Consider the following 20,528-nt stretch of genomic DNA (forward strand, 5'->3'; position numbering starts at 1 on the left):
AAAAAGCCTACTTCTGTCGCTAACACTAACAATATAAATACACTGTGCAAGGATGATTGCTTCCTAAAGAAAAAGTGTTTTTTGTTTTTCCAAGTAACAAAAAAGTTACCAGTCTCTTGGGCAAAAAGTGCCACAAATAAAGAAATGTTCAAAACCATAGGTCTCCACGGTTAGGGTCGTAATCCTTTCCCCTAGATTCCTTATTATAGTGTTCTTCTTCTCTTGAGGCCCCTGCGGCCTGTACTTGCTTCTACAGGTGTCAATAGGCAGTTCACAAGAATATCCTCTTTATGCTTCTCCTAGTTATCCTACCAACTTGGCACACTCCCATTGCCAAGTGTAGGATTTGTTGCATTGTGTTTTGTTCACTTATTTTGGGTGCAGTCTTAAACCCGCAACATTCGATCCAGCTTGGTATACTCTCTTGCCAAGCCTTCGTCCTCTCACAGACTGTGCCTCTATGGGTGCGAGTTTCAGACTCATAATAATCACAGTTGCTTGGTTTACTCTCCTGCCAAGTAACAATTCATAGGCTATTCTCTTTGGGTACTGGTCACTGACTTGTAATATTTGGTTTGACTTTGTTTCAGTTTCTCATATGGGTGCGTGTCCCAGACTCAAAATGTTTGAATTGGCTTTCACCTCTGGCTTTTAAAAGGGTGCATGTTCCAGACTTGCACTCGGTCCCCGGGGTCCCAGACCCTTTTTCTGCAGCCTCCACATTCACCACTTTGCTCTCCCGGATGTCCTGCAGCACTCGGATAACCCAGGGACCTGTATGCTTCCCAGTGAAGGTACTGGTGTTTCCCGAGCGGCTGCAGCTTCTCTGGAGGCTCCGGTCAAATTCGGGGCTTTGTTGCGGTCGGCAGCCGCTCTCGTGATGTCTGCTCTTCCCGGCGTTGCTTTTTTCTGCTGGGCACTTCAATGGTTCTCGGGATGCCTGGAGGTTCCAGAAGGCAATAACATGAGCAGTCCTGGCTTCTCGGACGTTGCTCGCATATCTCTCTTCCTCCACTCTCAGCTTCTCTCCAGCTGGTTCTCGTCCTTTTCGCTGCGGCATGGCTTGCCGGTTTCCTCCTGGGAGGATCGTCTCTCTTTTGCATTTCAGCTGTCTGATGTTTAAACTACCATGTTGAAAAAGGGAGTTTCTTTGGACCAACCTCATTCGTTGGGAAACTAGAACGCTCATTCTGCTGCCCGATAGTGATCCTTGGACTCCTGATCATCTTCATATTCTCAGACATTGAGAAGCTAGAATGATCATTCTGTTTCTCCATAGTGATCCTTGGACTCCTGATTATCCTGTTCTTATCAGTACTGTTCAGAGTCAGATGTAATATACTTTGTATTTCCTAAGGTGTGAAGCTTGTCAAGTAGATTAGATCAACTAACTTGACTATAACAGATATTGGCCTTACCAACAGAAGTGAGGGGAGTACTGAACATTGAAGAGGGGTACTAACGTAGGGGCATACCGCGTTCCTCCCCCATGTGATCCTCCCTCTCTGCACCCCTCTAGGGGGGTGGGGGGGACTATTGTAATGTGGACGCGCTGCCCTGGCGACATGTGAGAGGTCTCCCCCTAGTGGAGAAGGAACAACATCCTTAGATTCGTCACATTACCCAGTCAGCTTTGGAAGGCAGCAGGAGGAGGAAGCAAGGGGAGAGAGTGGCACATGGATTATACAGCTCAGAGTGAGTTACAGAATAAAAGAGCTCTGGATGAGAGATATCAAGAGTTGGTGGTAGAACTGAGTGCAGAGATTAACTGCATGAACTGAGGAATAAGAGCAGGTCAAGCAGATGTAACGCTCACCTGGTATCCACGGGGACCTCACTCAGCCTGTTCTGACCTCTTACGACCTCGAACCCTTCTACTCGACTGGAGACTGGGCCTGAAAAACAGGATTGGTAGCGTTTAACTCCCTATTGTCTCTGTGTGCTTGAACCCCTTCTTTCTCGGGGTCCAACCATTCCCTGTGATCCACAGCTCACCTTGTTTTCTTGGAATGTGTGATCTCCGTCCTGCTTTCAGCGCACGGGCGCGTTGACTGATGCGGGCTCGTTGCTGCCTAGTTACTTCACTGGCAAGAGTCCGACAGGTATAAGTATAATGAGTCTTTTGAACAGTTCTCCAACTTCGTTCCTTTCCTTCCTTAGATGATGGCCGGCATCCGGGGATGGCGACGTGCTGCTGAGATGAGTAGCGCTGAAGGTGAGTGAGAGCGCGATGCGACCCTTTCGTATTTGTATTGAACTGGGTTCTTTTTCTGTGTCTTTTAGGTGCTGCGACGTTTTCAGCGTCGATGCCGGTTATGAAGAAGAAATGCGGTGAGTAAGAGCGGTATGCGGCGCCTCTAGATGTTTCCATGCTAACCTGGAGCGTCTTTTCCCTCTTGCAGATGGATGAGAAGTTCCGGAGACAGAGTTCCCCCAAAGCGGCTGGGATTCAGGTAAGCGTTTGAAGCTCGTACAGTCTTTAAAAATAAGCGAAGATTTGCTGAATGCTTACTAATGCCTTTTTTCTGTTCTTTTCCCTTTTCCTTAGGAAGCGGCGTGCCGGGATAGGAATGACACTGCCGAAGATGCCCGATAGCAGCACTGCTGAATGGGAAACCGGGCAGTAGAGTAGTGGTAAGGGCACAATGGGAAACGTGTGGAGTAGCCACGGTGGGGGACCTGTGGAAAGAGCGAGGGTGGAAGATGTTTGGATAGTTGGAAGAAGAGAAGGGCCTACATGTAGGCCAATTCCTGTAACACAGCGCTGTAATGAGGGCAGTGCGAGACAGATGGCCAAACACTATGGGAGAAACCATAGGTCAGGAGGACATTGACCTGTGGCTCACCGTAGCGGAGGGTGGAGGATCTGGGAAGGACTTTGGATGATGGAGAATGGGGAAAGCTAACAGGGTACCATAAAGAGGTTTCTAGAAACGCCAAACTGCAGCTAATACAATTACACATCACGCATAGTGCATACCTTACACCTGCCGTTATAGCAACGTTCAAAGGCGCAACTAGACAAGAATGCCCCAGATCCAGGGAGGGTAACGCTGAGCTCATACATATGTTTTGGGGATGCCCAATAGTGCAGGGATTTTGGAAAGGGATTGCGCTTAAGGCATCTCAGGGCGGCATAGAGTTGGATATCCAGACACCGGAGGCCTGCATGCTGGGGTGCTACAAGAGGAATGTCAAAGATAAGCTGCTAAATTAAATAAAAGATTTGATGTACATATTAGCCAAGCATGGTATAGCTATGAAGTGTAAAGACGCCAAAGAACCATATACAGCTACCTGGTGGAGAGAGTTGGAAAAATGGGTCAGAGTGGAAACAGGAGCGTGGCAGAAAGCCTTGAGAGATCAGGGGGCAGACGGGAGCAAATACATCAAGCGGTGGATAGAGTAGACCGTAATGCTGCTTGCGAATGAAAGTGAAAGAGAAGTGAGGCTAGCGCTAGAGGAGGGAGAAGCGACATGTGAGAATATTTAAACAAGAAGGGTTATATAGGCTATGTTTAAGGGGGAGTAGAATTAGAATTTTGATAGCAAGTAAATATGTTTAATAGATGTGTGGAGTGATGTTATGAGGTTTTTGTTTATTGTTTGTAAAATGCAATAAAAATATATATTTTTTTAAAAGCGAGGTCTCTGTGAAAATGACGATTGCTCAAGCAACCATGGCCTCCAGGATAGAAGGCAAGGCCCGGACACTGGGAAAACCACAGAGACTTTAGTTCTGTTAAGAATTTCCTTTGTGCATCATATACACTTCTTGGAAGGGAACCCCAATACCATTTGAGCCTTGAGAGATTTCTGTGAACTTTGAGTGACCATGTATTTCTTTGGGATAGCAAGTCCCTGGAGAAATCCTGAAATATCAGTTGCCGTTTATATCTTTCGCATTTATTAGTTTGCCACTGCACTGTAACAAATTAATCAGTTTAGTTATACGTTTCAGTTATACATTTTTTAGCAGGTCTGGTCTGTAGATCTCCGTTCACTACAGGACTCGCACCACTATGCAAATGAAAATATGTATTTTCACAATAAAATTCCCCCTCAGTAATAATATTAGAGCTCCTTCATGCTGTGATGCTCTGTTTGTACCACTGATCCAAACATTAGAGTGGACATGTGTGGGCGCGAGCTGGGTGCATGCGTCCATGGTTTCCCATTTTGTGTTAGAAGTAGTTCTACTCGCTTTTGCTGGGAGTATTGCATTGTTTTAAGTGAGTAAAAGTGGCTGGTACACCATTTATCTCAAGTGCTGGTTATTTAACATCAAGACTGGAAGCTTCCTTGAAACTCTAAGTTCTTCTTCAACCAAAGACGAAGAAGACCATTAGAAGAAAACATTGAAATGTCTGCAAACACAACATACGATATGTGGGCATCCAAAAATAACCTAGCATGAGCCAAACTGCTTGGAAGTCAACTATTCAGATCATACACAGCTTGTGTTACCTCCAAACAGCAGTACATTTTTGCACTTTGCTGGATTATTCCTGCCCCAATATAAAAAAGAATTAGAGGGGTTGAGGGTCCCCAATAAGCCCTCTTACTTTTAGTTTATGTGAGATGCAATATGAGCGTGTGTTTTGGTTCCCGATAACCCTTTTACAAAAATCTTGAACACACTTTTTCAGTTTATAAATTGAACAGGTAAACAATAAACTGTACCTCCACCAACTATTTTGCTTGAAGCAATGCGGGTAATTTCTGTAGCCATTGTAACCTGGCCTCCTGGAGTTTTGGTGGATGCTACTGGAAAGTGAAACTCCACAAAGAAAGTGCTGCGAACAAAAGAGGACAACAATTAACCACATTGTCACAAAACACTTCAAGCACTTTTTGGTTTTTAGTATATTAGAATATTATATTTTAGAATATTGCGAGATCCTGGCACACCGAGAAAAGTAAAGGAATAGCATATTTATCCAACCAAAAGCATTTAGGTGTGCGTAAATCCACAGTGGCACAAAGACAACCCAGATGCCTTATCCAAATAAATCTCTAAGATCCCATCCAGACAGGAAAAGAAACCATTGTGTCTGGAACATTTGAAAACGCATTTTAATACAACCTGCTACAATGTACCTTAGAGTCAGGGCTGATGCATGGATATGTGCCCGACTGCTCGGAAACATATTGCTGCATCCTTGCAGGCACGTTGGCAACGTGTGTGTTCCTGATGTTGCTCTTTGCTCTAACGAGCCTCGCTCCGAATATTTTTTCATAATTGCTAACACAAGTGCTTCCAAACAGCCTCACTGGCTTTGGTTATGAATTTTGGTGCACTTCTCAGAAGATCAGAACAGAGTTGCTAAGCAACAGACTACTGTTTTACGCGACTGACATGATGTTCTCACGTTCTGAAAAGTTACTGCGATCCGTGCAATACCTCTGCTTGTGGGGATCTCTACATTTCCTACTGTTCTCGGTTAGTGAATCACTTTACCGCCTTGATTTTGGTCAATCCAATTGTGTATGGTTTGTTTTACAATGCAATATTAGATTTACAGTGCACAGTTTCTATTTACATGGCGTATTGAGGAATGGGTATTCTTAGAGGGCTTTTTAGCAGCAACAGCATGTCATCAATTGATGAAGCAACAGATCCCATAAATAATTTGGGTACATCGTGACTATATTAACTGCAGAAATCTTTGGCACATTTGCAAATGAATAGTGAGGTGTCAGGTTTCATGCCTTAAGAATGCTGGGAGTTTCACTCAGCCAATGAATGCATTGGGTCGAATTTACCTTTAGCAATAGGCCACCTACACCAACGTAGAACATGAAGCATATGTGCGAAAAGCAGGGCAACTAGCATTACGGTGCTGGTCTCAGGCCCTACCAGTGGAACCTAGAAATAAGGTGGCAACAGCCACAGTAGATCTAGTTGATTCCAAATGGAACCATGTGCACATGTGGCGTGAAAGAGTATAGCTCTTTCCTTATTTCTGTATTATAGAAAGGCACATCTCATTTCCTGATCTTTAAGTCAGTTAATCGGTCTCTGATATTTGTGCTGTATGAGAAAACCTGTACCGAGATGAAGTGACTAGCATTGAAAGGCTAGTGTCAGTAGCTTTGTGCATTAAAACTAGACACTATTGTGCAACGTAATTTCAGTCCGAATTTATGATGGCAATAGCTGTACTTTCAAAGCCTTTGAAGTTATAGGATGGGGGACAGTTTCTCGTTAATTTTAAATAGGACAGGAAAGCCGTTGTCAGTGGGAAGAACGGTGTCAACTGTCAATGAATAGACCTTTCGTTAAGTGCATCTATGTTTTTGATACGGCCTGGTTCCCTTTCCTAAGTAACCCGTAGCTGTGTGAGCATCTAGCAACATGCACGGAAACCTTGTCTTACTCCTTCCTTAAGGCACTGGAAAACCCCCATATGCCCCATGTGCCTCACTTTCCCTATTGTCACGATCCTACATGACTGCCACCCAGCACAGATGCATGTGTGCATTCAGAGACTATTTATGGCATAATTGCGCAGTTAAAACCTACAAACTGCCTCTGCATTTATTTACTTGCTTTACGCTGCAGTTGTGGACAAATCTAATTTCATGTTCCATCCCGGGTTTTGGGTTAAACCAGCAGATGCATTTTAGTACATGTATGTTGTGCAAGAGGCGAAGGGATGGAGGAGGTATACTGAATACATTTGTTTGCAGCAAGCTACTAATAGCTGGAGAGGCCCGGATTGCATTCACATGTTCCAAGCCACTCCAGGCTAGGCTGCTGAGAGCTAAAGAGACTTTAATTACAATCCACTGCTGCAGGCTACAGGAGCAGGGCTGGGCCTAATTGAACACAGCTTCTTGACACTGCAATCAGATCCACCCTGTTGGGTTGTTGCCTCGGAGGGCCCTTTTAAGCTCACTTGGAACAGAAGCAGTTGTTCAGTCAACTGCTTCAGCTGGGAGTTCGTTCTGTGCTCCTGTGACCAGTTATTGACCCTTTCCCTCAATATCCCGATTTTTGGCTTTTGAATCCTGTTTGTTGTTGTTTTTGCAGGCTGCCTGTTTTTGAACCTTTTCCTTGATTTCCAGCATTTGACTTCTGAATCCCTGTTCTGTATTGCTCTTAAAGACACTGGGCCTCATTAGGAGGCTGGCTGTAGCCTTTCAGGCACGCAGAAATGGGCAATTACTGGGTCATTAGAGCCTTGCCGGACCCGGTATTTGCCCATTCTGGAAAAAATTCTTCACCATTCCCATTGAGCCCCATAGGGTTGAATGGGAATTGGGAGGTCGGATGCACCGGCTTCGTTTAGAACGGTGCTGGTGCATTTGACAAGCTGTGCTCAAACCTGGCGGAATGAAAGGCACCCGCAAGCACAACTCTGAGTTTGCCGGTCCGGATACAATGGTACCGGCATACTTACCAGTACCGTTGTATCCGGACCGGCAAGCTCGTAAAGAGGCCCATTCACTTCTTTGCCAATATCTTTTCTGCCTTTCTGTAAACATCCTGTTTTCTGTAAGAATTTCTGCTCCACAGACTTGTCCTGTTTCTGTCTAGCTTTTCTCTCTTTCTCTCTGCAATCCCATTTTCTTGAAGTATTCCTGTTTGTTCCTTGTCTGCTATATTACCAGACCACCGCCCATAGTTCTAGTGCCTGCTCTTAAGTACCCTGAGTTTCCTGAACCCAACGTATTTGCTGTGGTGGCAGCGACCTAGTAGTTTAGTTTTGTTTATTGATTTATAGAGCGCATCAAGCCCTTAGGCAACTGGGCGCTGAACTTGCATGTTACAAAAAATGCATACATACATGATGAAGTACCCGTGAAATACAAATTTACACGTATACAATATGTCAGCGTAGAATGGTACAGATTTTAGGTATATACATCAGATTTACAGAATACATGATTTATGTACACGCAGGTTAGGGTCTTGTTCATGGAGCCAAACTTTGGCTTTTTTTTCAGAATAGTTGGTAAGAGGGGTACCCTCTTAAAGATAGAGGGAAAGCAATCCATTCTTTGGCCGCGAGGACAGGGAAGCTAACCCCCCCCTGCTCATTGTTGCTTGAAGCGAAGTATGTTGACGCAATGCCTCATGGCAGTTCTGGTTGGCCTTGTTGTGGTATGGCGGGAGATAGTATTGGACAGGTATATGGGAGCCTGGTTCGACATTTATGGGTGAGGGACATAGTTCTGAATGCTATTCTTTGCTTGATTCTATGCCATTTTAAAGTGTGTCTAGTTTCTGATATATGAAGGTTCCTAGGGATGTTTAGTGCTGCTCGAATGGCATTATTTTGCATAACTTACATTTTGTTGAGGTTCTGTTGTGAGGTGCCAAGATAGAGAGCATTACAATAATCAAGCCTAGAGAGGACCAAGGCTCTAGCTCTAATGCAATTGGCTGTAGTCAGATACGATACGGTCGACAGGCTGTTTTAAGCTTGCATGAAGGAGGAGGAGGAAGCCAAGGCGTTAGTTTGTCTAGTTAGGGTCAATGCTGAATCAATGTTTATTCCTAGTGTTTTCACCACATTAGCGACTTTAATTATATTACCGTGGATATTGAATGATTCGTCCAGCTTGTTCAAATTGGGAGGTGAGCCCAGGAGAAGCAGCTCGGTCTTATCGTCATTAAGATAGAGTCCAAGCCCATGCTTCGCCATCCAGCCCTGTATGATAAGGTAAATATCATCAAGAGTCTTGCTATCCACAGTGTAATCACCAGTGATGGGGATGAGTATCTGAGTGTCATCCGCATAGTTGATATAGGTGACACCCAGATAGTCAAGCTCGTTAAAAAGAGGCTTGCTGAATACATTGTATAAAGAAGGAGACACGAAAGATCCTTGGGGTACCCCACATGTAACTGGGGTAGGAATGGCCGAGGCAGCGGGTGCAAAGACCCTCATGGATCCGTTATTGAGGAAGGACTCAATACAAGCATTGGCTTGGTCAGAGAGGGGTTTACATAAGATCAAATGCTGCTGATAGGTCAAGTAAGAGAAGCAGGGCCAGTTTGCCCTGGCCTTTCAGGGTCTGGATTTCCATTTAACGGTCTATAAGCGCGGTTTCAGTCCCATGTCTAGGTCTGAATCCTGATGGTGTCACACCTAGTAGGTTGTTGGATTCCAGGTATTGCTGTATCTGTAAGTAGGCAGCTCGGTCAAGTATTTTTTGCAAAAATTGAACCGTCGTTAATGGGTCTGTAGTTAGCTGGATTGTTAGGGTCTAAGGAGGGTTTTTTTTAAGAGCGGAAGTACCCAGGCGTCTTTTAGGTTGTTGGGTACTGTGCTAGATTTGAAGGATGCGTAAATAACGGACGTGAAAAAAGGGCCAATTCCTTTGCGGCCGCCTTGATAAGATGGGCAGGACATGCATCTCCCTGGCAATTTGAGGGTTTAAGTTTCAGAATGATGGTTTCAACCTCTTTGATTGGAGAGTGGGGTAAAATGAAATTGAGGTTGTGTATTCCTGGTTGGAGTGGGTTGGTTCAGGATAGGATCAGCATTGGTAACAGTAGATTTCTTCATTTCTATTTTGTTTTGGAGCATGATGATTTTGTTTTGGAGTGCATTCTGAATATCCGTGCACCATTGGGCATCTTTAATGCAAGTGTCAGGGAGTGGGGCAGGAGATTCTAATTCTTTCAAGATATTAAAGAGTTCCTTGGTATTGGACTCGGCTTTGGAAATACGGTCATTGTAGGTAACTTTTTTTAGCTTGGATTATGGCTATTTTATAGTTAAAGGAGGCTGCAGTGAAGTTGTTCTTATTTACCTGTGAGGGGGTACTCTTCCATAGTACCTCATAGGATCTTTTGAGTTTCCTAAGAGCCTTGAGGTGTGGCGAGTACCAGGTGTTAAGGTGGGTGCGCGGTTTGGATTTTACATAGTTTCATGGGTGCTAGTGTGTTGATTGCCTTGAGAATGGTGTGATTGTACAAATCGACTAAGGCTCTGGGGTCTGATGTAGTTGTGGTGGGGTTAATGATTGGTTGAAGTAATGGAATTAGTTTCTCTATGGTGAGATTACGTTTGTTCCTAGTCATCATGGCTGGTGCTTGAGTTTGAGATAAGGATATTGTAGATTCTTTGATACTGAACAGGATGAGGTGGTGGTCGGTCCAAGCGCATGGGGTATTGGAAAGGATGTCAGTATTACAATTAAGGTCGGCTATCCAATCTAGGATTCTACCTTTATTGTGGGTGGGTTCGGATATGCGGTGGGTAAATCCTAGTTCAATTGAGAGCGCAAGCTTTCTGGTCTTTAGGGTCATGTAGGCCTAAATTAAAATCTCCTAGGATGATGACTTGAGAATTATGCTTGGGATTAGAGGATACAAAGTGTGAAATATCATTTTCAAAAGTGATGGTGCGACCTGGTGGGCGATAAAGAAGATGGATTGTGATAGTAGATGTGGGTGATGTGTGTAGTTTGACAGATAGAAGTTCTGCTGAAGGCAGAGGTAAGTTATTGACATTTCTCAAACCCAGCAATGTTTTGTAGATAAATGCAATGCCTCCTCCCCCTTTGGAGATGTTGGCATCTCTATCCGTTCGGATGATAGAGTAGTTTTCTGGAATGGCAAGGGCAAGAGAGGGACCTAATGCTGTGTGAAGCCAAGTCTCTGTAATGGCAAAGAGATCGAGGTTGTGTAATGTTATCAGGTCCGCGATATCTAGTGCGTGCGCCGGTAAGGATCTGGCATTGATGAGGGCAGCTTTTATCAGAGATGGACCCTTGTTCTGTCTACCAGTGGGTAATCCCAGACTATGTTCAGATGCAGGTGAGGCAGTTAGGTTTGAGGTAGTGGTTGTTGCGGTAGTGTCATGGATGAAAGGGGGGACATGTCTTGAAAATCTAGAGCTCAGTCTATAGTTTCTGTATAATATAGAACATGGTAAGGTGGTTAATGAGGTGGGAGTGGCTACTTGGTGTGGTCGTTCGTTAATGATGCAGAGAGGGTCTATAGAATGTGGGTGTTGTGCTGTCGAGAGGAGAGGCCTTAGTCAGGTCTAGATCTTTAGGTTTAGTGTGTGATCCTGGTAGTAGTATCCTTTGTGGGTGGGAAGATGCATAATGAAGACACGGTGGTAAGAAACTTGAAGGTGGTATGAGGGCAGAAGGTGCAAGGCTGGATGTTATTGATAGGCAAATGAAGGACACACTGGAGTTGATAGAGGTATCCATGGGACTCCAGAGAGGGCTGGCTGTGGTGTGTGCTGGTAGGAGCAGATTCAGACAGGCAAAGCAATTAAAGAGGATGGTCAGTGCTTGGTATGGTACGTGCATGTCTAAGTCAGTTACTGGAGTGCAGCGTTATGCAAGGCAGGAGAGGCTAGCAGGATAAGCCAGAATGCTGTGATCTAGCAATAAAAGCAGCAGGGTGGGCCCTTATATAGCGGTCTAACAGTAGCAGCAACAGTAAAACGGTGCAACGCGGGGCATCACAGAACAAATCATGTCAACACAGTGAATCAATGCAATATATGTAAGGCACTAAGAGCAGTAGGATAGACCCTAATAATGCGGTCTAGCATTAGGGAGTGCAGTAAATTAATGTGACGCAGGGCCATACGGAACAGAGCCTGGCGGCACAGTAAGTCAATGCGGTGTAGGTAAGGCACTAAGAACGGCACGAAAGACGCGTATAATGCGGTCTAGCATTAGGAACCTACAGTAAGCATTGAGGTACTGTACACATTAGTACACATTAGGAGCTGCAGTAAATTAATGTAACGCGGGGCATCACAGAACAAATCATGGCGACACAGTGAATCAATGCAATAGAAGTAAGGCACTAAGAGCGGCAGGATAGACCCATATAATGGGGTCTAGCAATGGTAGCAATTGTAGAATCATAGACGTAGGTGTGGCAATAGGAGTAGCCTCGTAAATCAGTGCCGTACGAGTTAGACGCTGGGATCAATGCAGTAAATCAATACAGTACAGATTAGGAACAACTTTGAATCAATACAGGGCGATTGAAGCAGTGGAGCAGTACGGTGAGTCAATATAGTGTAGGTGCAACATTATAAACATGGTAATCAATACTGGCCGCTGGGGGATGGTGGTAGTGGTTAACTAGCCGTTGCGGCGTTAATAAAATAAAATTGGTAACACATGCAGCATTATTTACGTTAGGTGAAGGTGTGTATCTCGGTGGATGCAGAGCGACAAAGTTCAGGGACTAGCAGGTCACGGGCACAGCGAGAATGGATCAATAGGCAGGGCCCATTATTGAAATTGGGATCATGTGCCAAGCATAGTCATAGACAGTAATGTTGTCAGTAAGTCATAATGTAATGTTTTTCAGCGCAAGTGTGCCAAGTCTTACTGCACACGTCGATGTTTTTCTTTCCTGAAGATGTGATCTTGCGCAATTCAGCAAGTTGTGAGTAAATCAGAGGGAGGGAGGAGAGTATGAGGAGTGAACCTGGGGAGCCCTCTAGTCCTCCAGGCTCCGACAGGCTCAGGACAGGAGCCTGCCTTGGGTCGTGTGCCTTCGGTTGTGGGCCAGCGCTCGCTAGCCGGCGATGCATGATTGGCTATAGGAACAGGGGCAGCCAATCCGAATGCAGCCTCCTGGTTGCTAGTGGAAATCGGGCAATTTTGACAGTGGCCATCTTAGCCTCTGTTCCTCCTTGTGGTTAACAATGGAGGGGGAGCAGGGTGCTGATAAAAATTATAAAGTAAGTAGTCTCCTTGAGTGGCAGAATTATTAACATTTCTTTTGGTTTGTGTCGCTTAATGATGCAGAGTAAAGCAGCTTCGCTGCGTACAAGGAATATTGCACAAGGTAGCCAGCAATAATGTGTAGGCGTACCTGAAAGCAGCCAGGTGCTTCCTTTGATGAGGCACTGCTCCAGCAGTGCTTACAAGCTCCTGCTCCGATGACGATCCTCAATATCTTGTCTGGGTTCTTTGTCTTGAGTGCCCTGATATTCCAGTGCCTGCTTTGTACTTTGTTTCTCTACCTGTCCTGTACCTGGTTATTTCTTTCTACTCCGCTCTGTATTTGTTTACAGTCTGAACCCGGGTTTGGTCTCCGTTCAGATTAGATGTGGAAAAGACTTCTGTTGCCTTCATCTAGTCCATTGGAGTCTTACCTGCCTCAGTATATGGTCTCCAGTTTCACTCTTTCACCGAGTACAACAGTCTCTTCAGCATACCTAGCTTATGATGCTGGTGTATGACAGCTGTTAACAGTAATCTGCTGGTACTGATCCCCGGAGACCCCTTATTATATATTCTAGTACACCCTTTATTCTGATCAATCCGTGTTGCCTGGTATCTTTGCTTGCCTTTGCTTTATCTCTTTACTTACAGACAGCTCCTGCCCCTGCAGTTCCTGTGAATACAGGTCTCAACTCACATAAGCTTTGTATGTACCCCATTTCTGTTATATGCTAGCATTGCCCCAGGAATCTACCCTAATCTACAGTGCATACTGTGAGATATAGCTTTTGCCTTGTGCTCTCTGGCCAGACCCCAGACACCTAGATCCACAAAAAAGCAGAAATTCTTACCACGTAAAATCAAATTTTTAAAATAGGACTTTCGAAAGGAGGAATCCGTTTCCTCCCCCTACAATGCTAATGCCTAGAATTCTGGAGCTTTGGGCCAGATTTACCTTGTGTGTTACTATCTTAAAGAAATAGCATTTGAGGACTTGTGACAGGGAGACATGATGGCTGACTAAAGTTGGAGCTGAAGTATTGTCCCTTTGTGAAGAGATTTCCATTAGAAGTAAGGAGGGTCAAACCAAAACCTTGGTATACAAATGGTAATTTTTTATTTCTTCTGTGTTATAGATTAGTTGCAGAATTTGAGGAGCAATTGTAGGCATAAAGCTCTCTCGGTTGCTGGTGCTCTCTAAGAGGTGCTTCTGTCTTTTCTTGTCAGGTTTGCTAAGAGGGGTCAGCAGACTTTCCTGAAAGTAGGGGGTTTTCAATGTCTTGAGACTAAGATGGACCCTCCCAGCCAATGAAAGGGGTTGATGGGTCTATCTCATTGACATCAGCAGATACCCGACAGAGCCTTGCTACACATGCAGGTATAGGGACTTTTATACAATCGCATTTCTGCCCACTTCATCGCCTTCATTATTTTCTTGATTTCTATGATACCCTTCCTATTTGTCCATAAGGAGTTCCATCCAGATCGCACTGGGAATTCAACTCTTCTGTATATGGCCCCCAAAGGTGAGGGCTAAAGCCAAGTAAGACCCGTTGGGCCTGCAACCTAGACCAGTAAGTTCTGGTTCGTCGGAGTGGATCTTAAAAAGGTGGTGGCACGAGTAGTAGCCGCTTTGGCTCACATGCACACTTTTTCCTGTTCCAGACTCCAAAATTGTGTCTAGTTGTTTGTAAATGCAGTATACAGGCAAAGGTATATTTTTGCCCCTGTGGGATTGTGTTGAGACCAAGAATGAGCATTGTGGGTTAAATAACCTTTGAGCTCTGGGAAACGGAGTACCCCACCCCTGAATACAGCAGCTTACTTCACAAAATGTTATTTAAGAACCTCGACCAGTTTACCCAACTATGAAAACAGGTTTACAGTCACTATTTCGAATAACATTTGGTCGAAAGTCAAAATGCCGAAAAAATAATGTCGAAAAAAAACATTTACAATGTCTTTTGTTTGTTTGTTCGAAATGGGGGGGTTTCCCCCCGACTCCCCTTTTTTAAATTTGTTACTCTGTTTTAACCCTTTTCTTTACTTGCGGAACCCAAATAAAACCATGTAAATAAAAAAAGAAAGCATTCGGAAAAAAAAATGTAGACATTTTTTCGACATTTTTGTCATTCGACCAAATGTTTGACATTTTAACTGGATACCATGAAAACACACAGCGCTGTTACACGCACAAAGAGAGGTGTTTGAGCTAACATCTCTGAGGTATTGGGAAGACGTGGCAGGAACTTTGATAAATCATCTTTGTAAAAAACATAATACCGACCTACAATATCGTCTTTCTTCAGTGTTGAGAAGAAAAGAATTGAAATAATTGCATTTTCAACATTGTCTGGTGAATCTCTTGAAAACTCTCAATCTCGAGTCATCTACAATAATAATTCTTAACTTCGATTGGGTGTGGGCTTAGGAAGGGCTTCACCGGGGGAACTGAGGTGCCCAACTGTTTTGGAAATCGAAGATGATGTTATTGACATCAACTTGTTAAATGCACCAGACCTTGCCACATTTGCCTCAAATACACCTGCATCTGAATCACTTGGCTCTACATTAGAAAACAATTAATACAGCAGAGAGGATGATGACTCTGTAACAGAAGATGGAAATGGGCGGATTCAAAGAGGTTTAAACACGATCATGGCTAAAGTTGAAGCCTCATCAACTCTCTTTGCAACTCTGGCTAAGGACCAGAATGAAATCAAGACATCGCTAACTGAGACCATAGTAAGATTTGATGCCATAATGGAGATAATGCAGTCGGCAGGGAAAACGCAATTAACAAAGAGGCAGAAACATCAAAAGTGCAATTCAACCATGGTAAGAGACGCAGCCGTGTCATCCAATTTTGCACCTTGGCCTTTTATTCATTACAAACAAGCGTAAAAAGCCCAGACCAAATTGGGACTACGAGGAAATCTTCAGGTCACCGAAGTCTTATTTCTGCTGAGAAAAAAACTGGCTAAACTAGAGATTAAATCCTCAAAAAATGTAAAATTCACAGTTGCACCCACGGCCATTTAGCCAAAAAAAAACAAATCTTCCCTAATAAAGTCACGCTACGTGAGAATGAACACAAACGTCAGAATGGTAAGAGAATAATGACAAGTACGCTGACTGATGGTGTGGTGCGCATAGTGGTTCTTCATGGGCATTTGAATTGAACACCTAAAGAAAAAGAAAATGACCTATTGTATAATAAGACAAGAGCATCGAAGTGGTGCCTCCAAAAATATCAATGCAGTGGTGAGCCATCAGACACACCAAGTTAGGGGTGCTGAAACCTGTCCATCTATGACTACTATATTGGAAGGAAAACACTGCAGGGACCTGGGCAATCATAGAGGAAACAAACCCAACTGCTGGCAGTCCTTTCTTATATCGAACTCAACTCTTCGCTACAGTTCAGGAAATAGCTCAATTCATTCTCATTGGAACTGTTGATATCAAGCGTATTAGACTGCCAAGGTTTGGTAGCCCTTCCAATTGGGCACTTATAGAATTTTCCTCCGTGTTGGCGAACCTGACTCCATTTGGCCTCTGCATTATCCTTTGCAGAAAAAGGAGGAAATCACCCCTCCGCCTCCCTTTCACTAGCTGAAACATATCCATCGGCTGGGATAGTCCACCATACCACATAGCGAGACACACTACGAGCATTTCAAATTCGCAACTATGCAGAAATGGAAAAACATTGTTATAAAGAATGCTGGCTTTCCACAAGGATCACGAATACAGCAAACTGAAGCAGTGCACAAATGAAACTGGAGCCCTGGATGTCATGGAATACTAAGGGATATAGGTCCTTTCTTTCCCATCCAGAGGCTGTGGCTCTTATAGCTACTAGTGAAGTTTTCATGTTACAGGAAACTTGGGGCACTGCTGTGATATTTAGAGACTATTTCCAGATGGTACATAACCTCGCAACTGCCTCTGTGCGGGGACACACTCGGGGCGGATTGGTAATCGGCACAAAATTGTTACATTCTTCGCAAATCTTCACTAGTGAAGAGTTATCGCCTTTTGTTCCGTCTGCTGTTTTGTGCCACTCTTGGGCTCCTGTTGCACCAATGCTGATGGTGAACGTGTACGACCCTCCTGGAGGGTTTCACACTAAAACCGTCATCGCTGCTGTCGAGGATATTATGTTGAGGTGGGTTAGCCTTGCGGGCAGAAGACCAGTGATTAAGGTGATCCGAACAGCAAGGACCTGCATCAAACCACTGCTAGCAAGACTAAAAGCTCAAATGATTGGAAGGCCTTTTTGAGTAGACAGGAAATGTGTATATTGTTTTCTAAGACTCCTCACAGTAAGAAGACCTATATACATGGTCAAATGGTAAAGCTCGGTCTCATATCGACTACGTCATGGTGGACCCCAGTTTAGAACTATGTTCAGTGAGGTGGCAATTGTATTCAATGATCTGAGCGACCACACTGTCCTTAAATGGAACCTTAGTACTCCATCAATAGCTGTACACAATCAGATGGCCATCAATGTGGGTCCTTACATAAGGGGCAATCGTATGAGCTGGACAGTCAACAGAATTATGGCCCTTAAAGAGGCCAATAATCATGATATGTATGGAGTAGAAATTGCTTTCTCTAATGCAAATTGGGCGTACATAATATGGTTCAAACATATGTGGGGGTAACATAGAAGGTAAAGGCTTGAGGAAGGGTACCCAATGATATTGGGGTAAGGCCACATACACATTAAGACATCAAAATAGTAGAAACAGGGGAGGCCACCAGGGGGCGCGCAGGCAATGGCTGCCTGATTGTGCTGCTCCCGCCGTAGCTGGGCTGTAGCAGGGGATTGAGCCCCCCCGAAACCCCCCAGGTGGACAAAGGAGGACGGAGGGGCGCGAGGAACCCCCCAGGCACCCAACGAGCGAAGCTCGGGGCCCCCGGGACCAGCGAGAACGAGACCCGCAGCGTCAGGCGGGGACAAGGCCGCTCCAAGCCTCGGCGACCGCGGCACCGAAGAAGCGTGGAAGAGCCCCAGGGAAGCCACGCGCACGCGGAGGGGGCGCCCTCCTCTCCCGCCTTTCTCGACGGATCTCTCGACCCGATCGAGCACTTGGTTCCCCGTCGACGGAAAGAAATCAGTGCTGGGAGGACCCGCGCTGGTGACCCCCCTGGAGAGGTGCGGGAACCCCAGAACACCGGGGGGGGCCGCCCCCAGCAGGACAGCCGGACCCACGCCACAACGTGAAGAGCCCAGACGAGATTCCACTGGGCGGCCGCACGCCGTGAAGAAGCAAGGCCCGGAGCGGGAAGTTCCTCCGGGGTCAGGCAAGTGTGGTGCGCCCCCCGGGTTGAACTCGGGGCCCCGCCGCCCCCACAAGTAGAGTCTTGGCAGCGACGCACAGCCCCCCACACTTCGGGACGGAGGTGAGGTGATTTGAGGGGGGGAGCCCACGTATCCTGGCCCATAAAGACCAGCGGCAGCCTAAGCGGCCTGCGGCCCCTTCAGCCCGGGCGTGTGCCCGCCCGGCGTAAACCCCCTGCAGCAGCACGCGACGGTAAGGGAGGGGCGCGCCTCGCCCGGGGGACCCCCCCACCCACCATCACGCCCCCGATCTGAGAGCCCCAGGAGGGGAACCACTGGCTAACCCAGGGGGGGGAATCCCGATGGACTGGCGGCAAACCCTACAGGAATTTCGCTTTCAGGAGATGGCGTCCAGCAAGAGAAGCCCAAGCCCCCCCAAGGGACTCGCACATTCAGAGACCCCAGGTCTCCCCACATCCGCCATGGAACGAGGGCTTGCCTCCATATTACAGGAGATCAGGGACATGCGATCTGACATTGCCCAGAAATTTGAAAAAATAGATCAAAGAGTGGACAAGGTCGAAGACAGACTGTTGCAGGTTGAGGCCAACCAGACATCATCGACGTCCCTAGAGATGGACCTAGGACTGAGGATAGCGGCCCTGGAGAAAAGAGAGGAGGAAAGGTCCAGGCAGATGGACGACTTCGAAAATAGGGAGAGGAGGAACAATCTCAGAATTTTTGGGGTACCGGAACAAGACGGGGAAACGGAGAGAGACATTACCCGCGCGGTGAGAGCCATCATCACCCTCCTCTTTGCCGAAGAAATGACCACAGAACCCACGTTCGATAGAGTGCACAGGGCTGGGGGGAGAGCGGGGGGCCCCCGTTCTATCCTGGTCCGGTTCCACTATTACTCCGAAAAAACAAAGGTGTTGGAAGAAGCCAGGAAGGCTCGGGAGATCACCTACAACAACGCCCAGATTTCAATCTACCAAGATCTCTCCGCCTACACCCTAGCCAAACGCAGGATGTGTCGCCCACTAACACTCCTGCTGAAAGAAAAGGGGGTCCGCTACCGCTGGGGCTACCCCTTCTCTCTGACCTTTGAGTACATGGGCCAGCGGTCAACCCTGACCACGGAAGACGACATACGAGTAGCCATCCAGGACTACGTTGTGGACTCGGATCCCAGGAGGGCCCCGTCGGGGCCGGGGAAGGAAACGCCGGGGAGCCCGGGCTTATCGAAGGACAGGAGACGTAAAACCGGCGCAAGGAAATATAGGAAAATGAATACCCCACCGCCAGTCAAGGAGGGGGAGCGGAACGTTCCAGAGGATTGGGACCTGGGGAAACCCACTGAGTCATGAGGGATACTCAGTAAAGCCAGCGGATTCACCATTAACAGCGTCCCTACGAACAGCAAGTATGGGGGAGCCATGAGGGGGACGGCACGGCTAGGAGGGAGGGGGGGCTCACAGAAACACGCTTTCCACAGAATGCCCAGCTGCAGCGGGTAAGCTGGTGGTTCGGCCAGTAGCCAGGGATGGCAGAACTATTTGGCCGGATGCCGGGAAGGGGGAGGGGGGGCACGAAGTTGGGGTTGTTCAGTTACGGTTCAAGGAAGGGGGCCAGTTGGGGTTTTGTTCTTGGCCCACCCGGAGGGAAGGGGAAGGGGGAGTCGGGGGACGAAAAGTCGAACCAAGGGAGCACGTCAGGAAGAGCATGTCGAGTACGTTGACTGAGAGAGAGGAAGTCTTAGATTATGGCTGACAGTCTGCCCCCCCCTGGGAGTGGGCTCCCTAAATGTATGGGGCTTAAACACCCCCACGAAGAGGTCCCTGGTCTGCAGGGAATTTAGAAGGGCCAACCTCGACTTTCTCTTTGTGCAAGAGACTCATTGGCCGCGGGGTAACGAGCCCAAAATGCGGGGAGGAGGAATAGGGGAGGTCTTCAGTGCTTCCCATAAAGGCAAAAAGAGAGGGGTTGCCATCTTAGCATCGAGGAATACAGGCTTCGAGAACGAGGCCACGCTGAAAGACCCAGAGGGCCGCTACCTGATGCTACGGGGGTCCCTTCAGGGGGCCCCACTCACCCTAGCTGTATTCTATGCCCCAAACGAAGGCCAAACCCTATTTTGGGAAAAGGTAGGGGACAAACTCAAGCACTTTGTTCATGGGTCGGTGGTGGTGGGGGGGGACTTCAACATGGTCCTGGACCCTACCCGGGACAGAAAACGCACAGGCCTGCAACCCTCCAGGGCATCAGATGAGACCATGGCGCGTAACTTCCAAGGGGTTAATCTAGACTTGGGACTGATGGACATGATCCCGATCCCCAGAACGAACACCCCCCCTTTACATATTACTCAGCCACCCATGCATCATTCTCCAGGATAGATTATATCTTGGTGGAGGAGATCCTGCACCCATTTACCTCGGGCCATAGGGTTGACCCCATTCCCTGGTCCGACCATAACCTGGTCCGAATCACGATAGCAAGGGGAGGTTTAAGCGAACGCAGGGGGAGGTGGAAGTGGAACAGACTCCCTGTTAAAGGACGAGGT

The 20,528-nt window shown here is 46.6% G+C and overlaps 1 protein-coding gene across 2 annotated transcripts in view; it reads right to left on the minus strand.

The window, feature by feature from the left end:
• Positions 1-20,528, minus strand: part of C2CD3 (C2 domain containing 3 centriole elongation regulator) — a 594,096-nt gene that overhangs the window by 399,394 nt on the left and 174,174 nt on the right. For both annotated transcript variants that reach the window (XM_069640138.1, XM_069640137.1), the window contains one exon: positions 4,684-4,796. In XM_069640138.1, the coding sequence (XP_069496239.1) occupies positions 4,684-4,796 (113 nt within the window). The remainder of the gene's footprint in view (positions 1-4,683; positions 4,797-20,528) is intronic.

This window comes from Ambystoma mexicanum, chromosome 7q, assembly GCF_040938575.1.
Source record: "Ambystoma mexicanum isolate Mex_15411 chromosome 7q, UKY_AmexF1_1, whole genome shotgun sequence".
NCBI lineage: Eukaryota > Metazoa > Chordata > Amphibia > Caudata > Ambystomatidae > Ambystoma > Ambystoma mexicanum.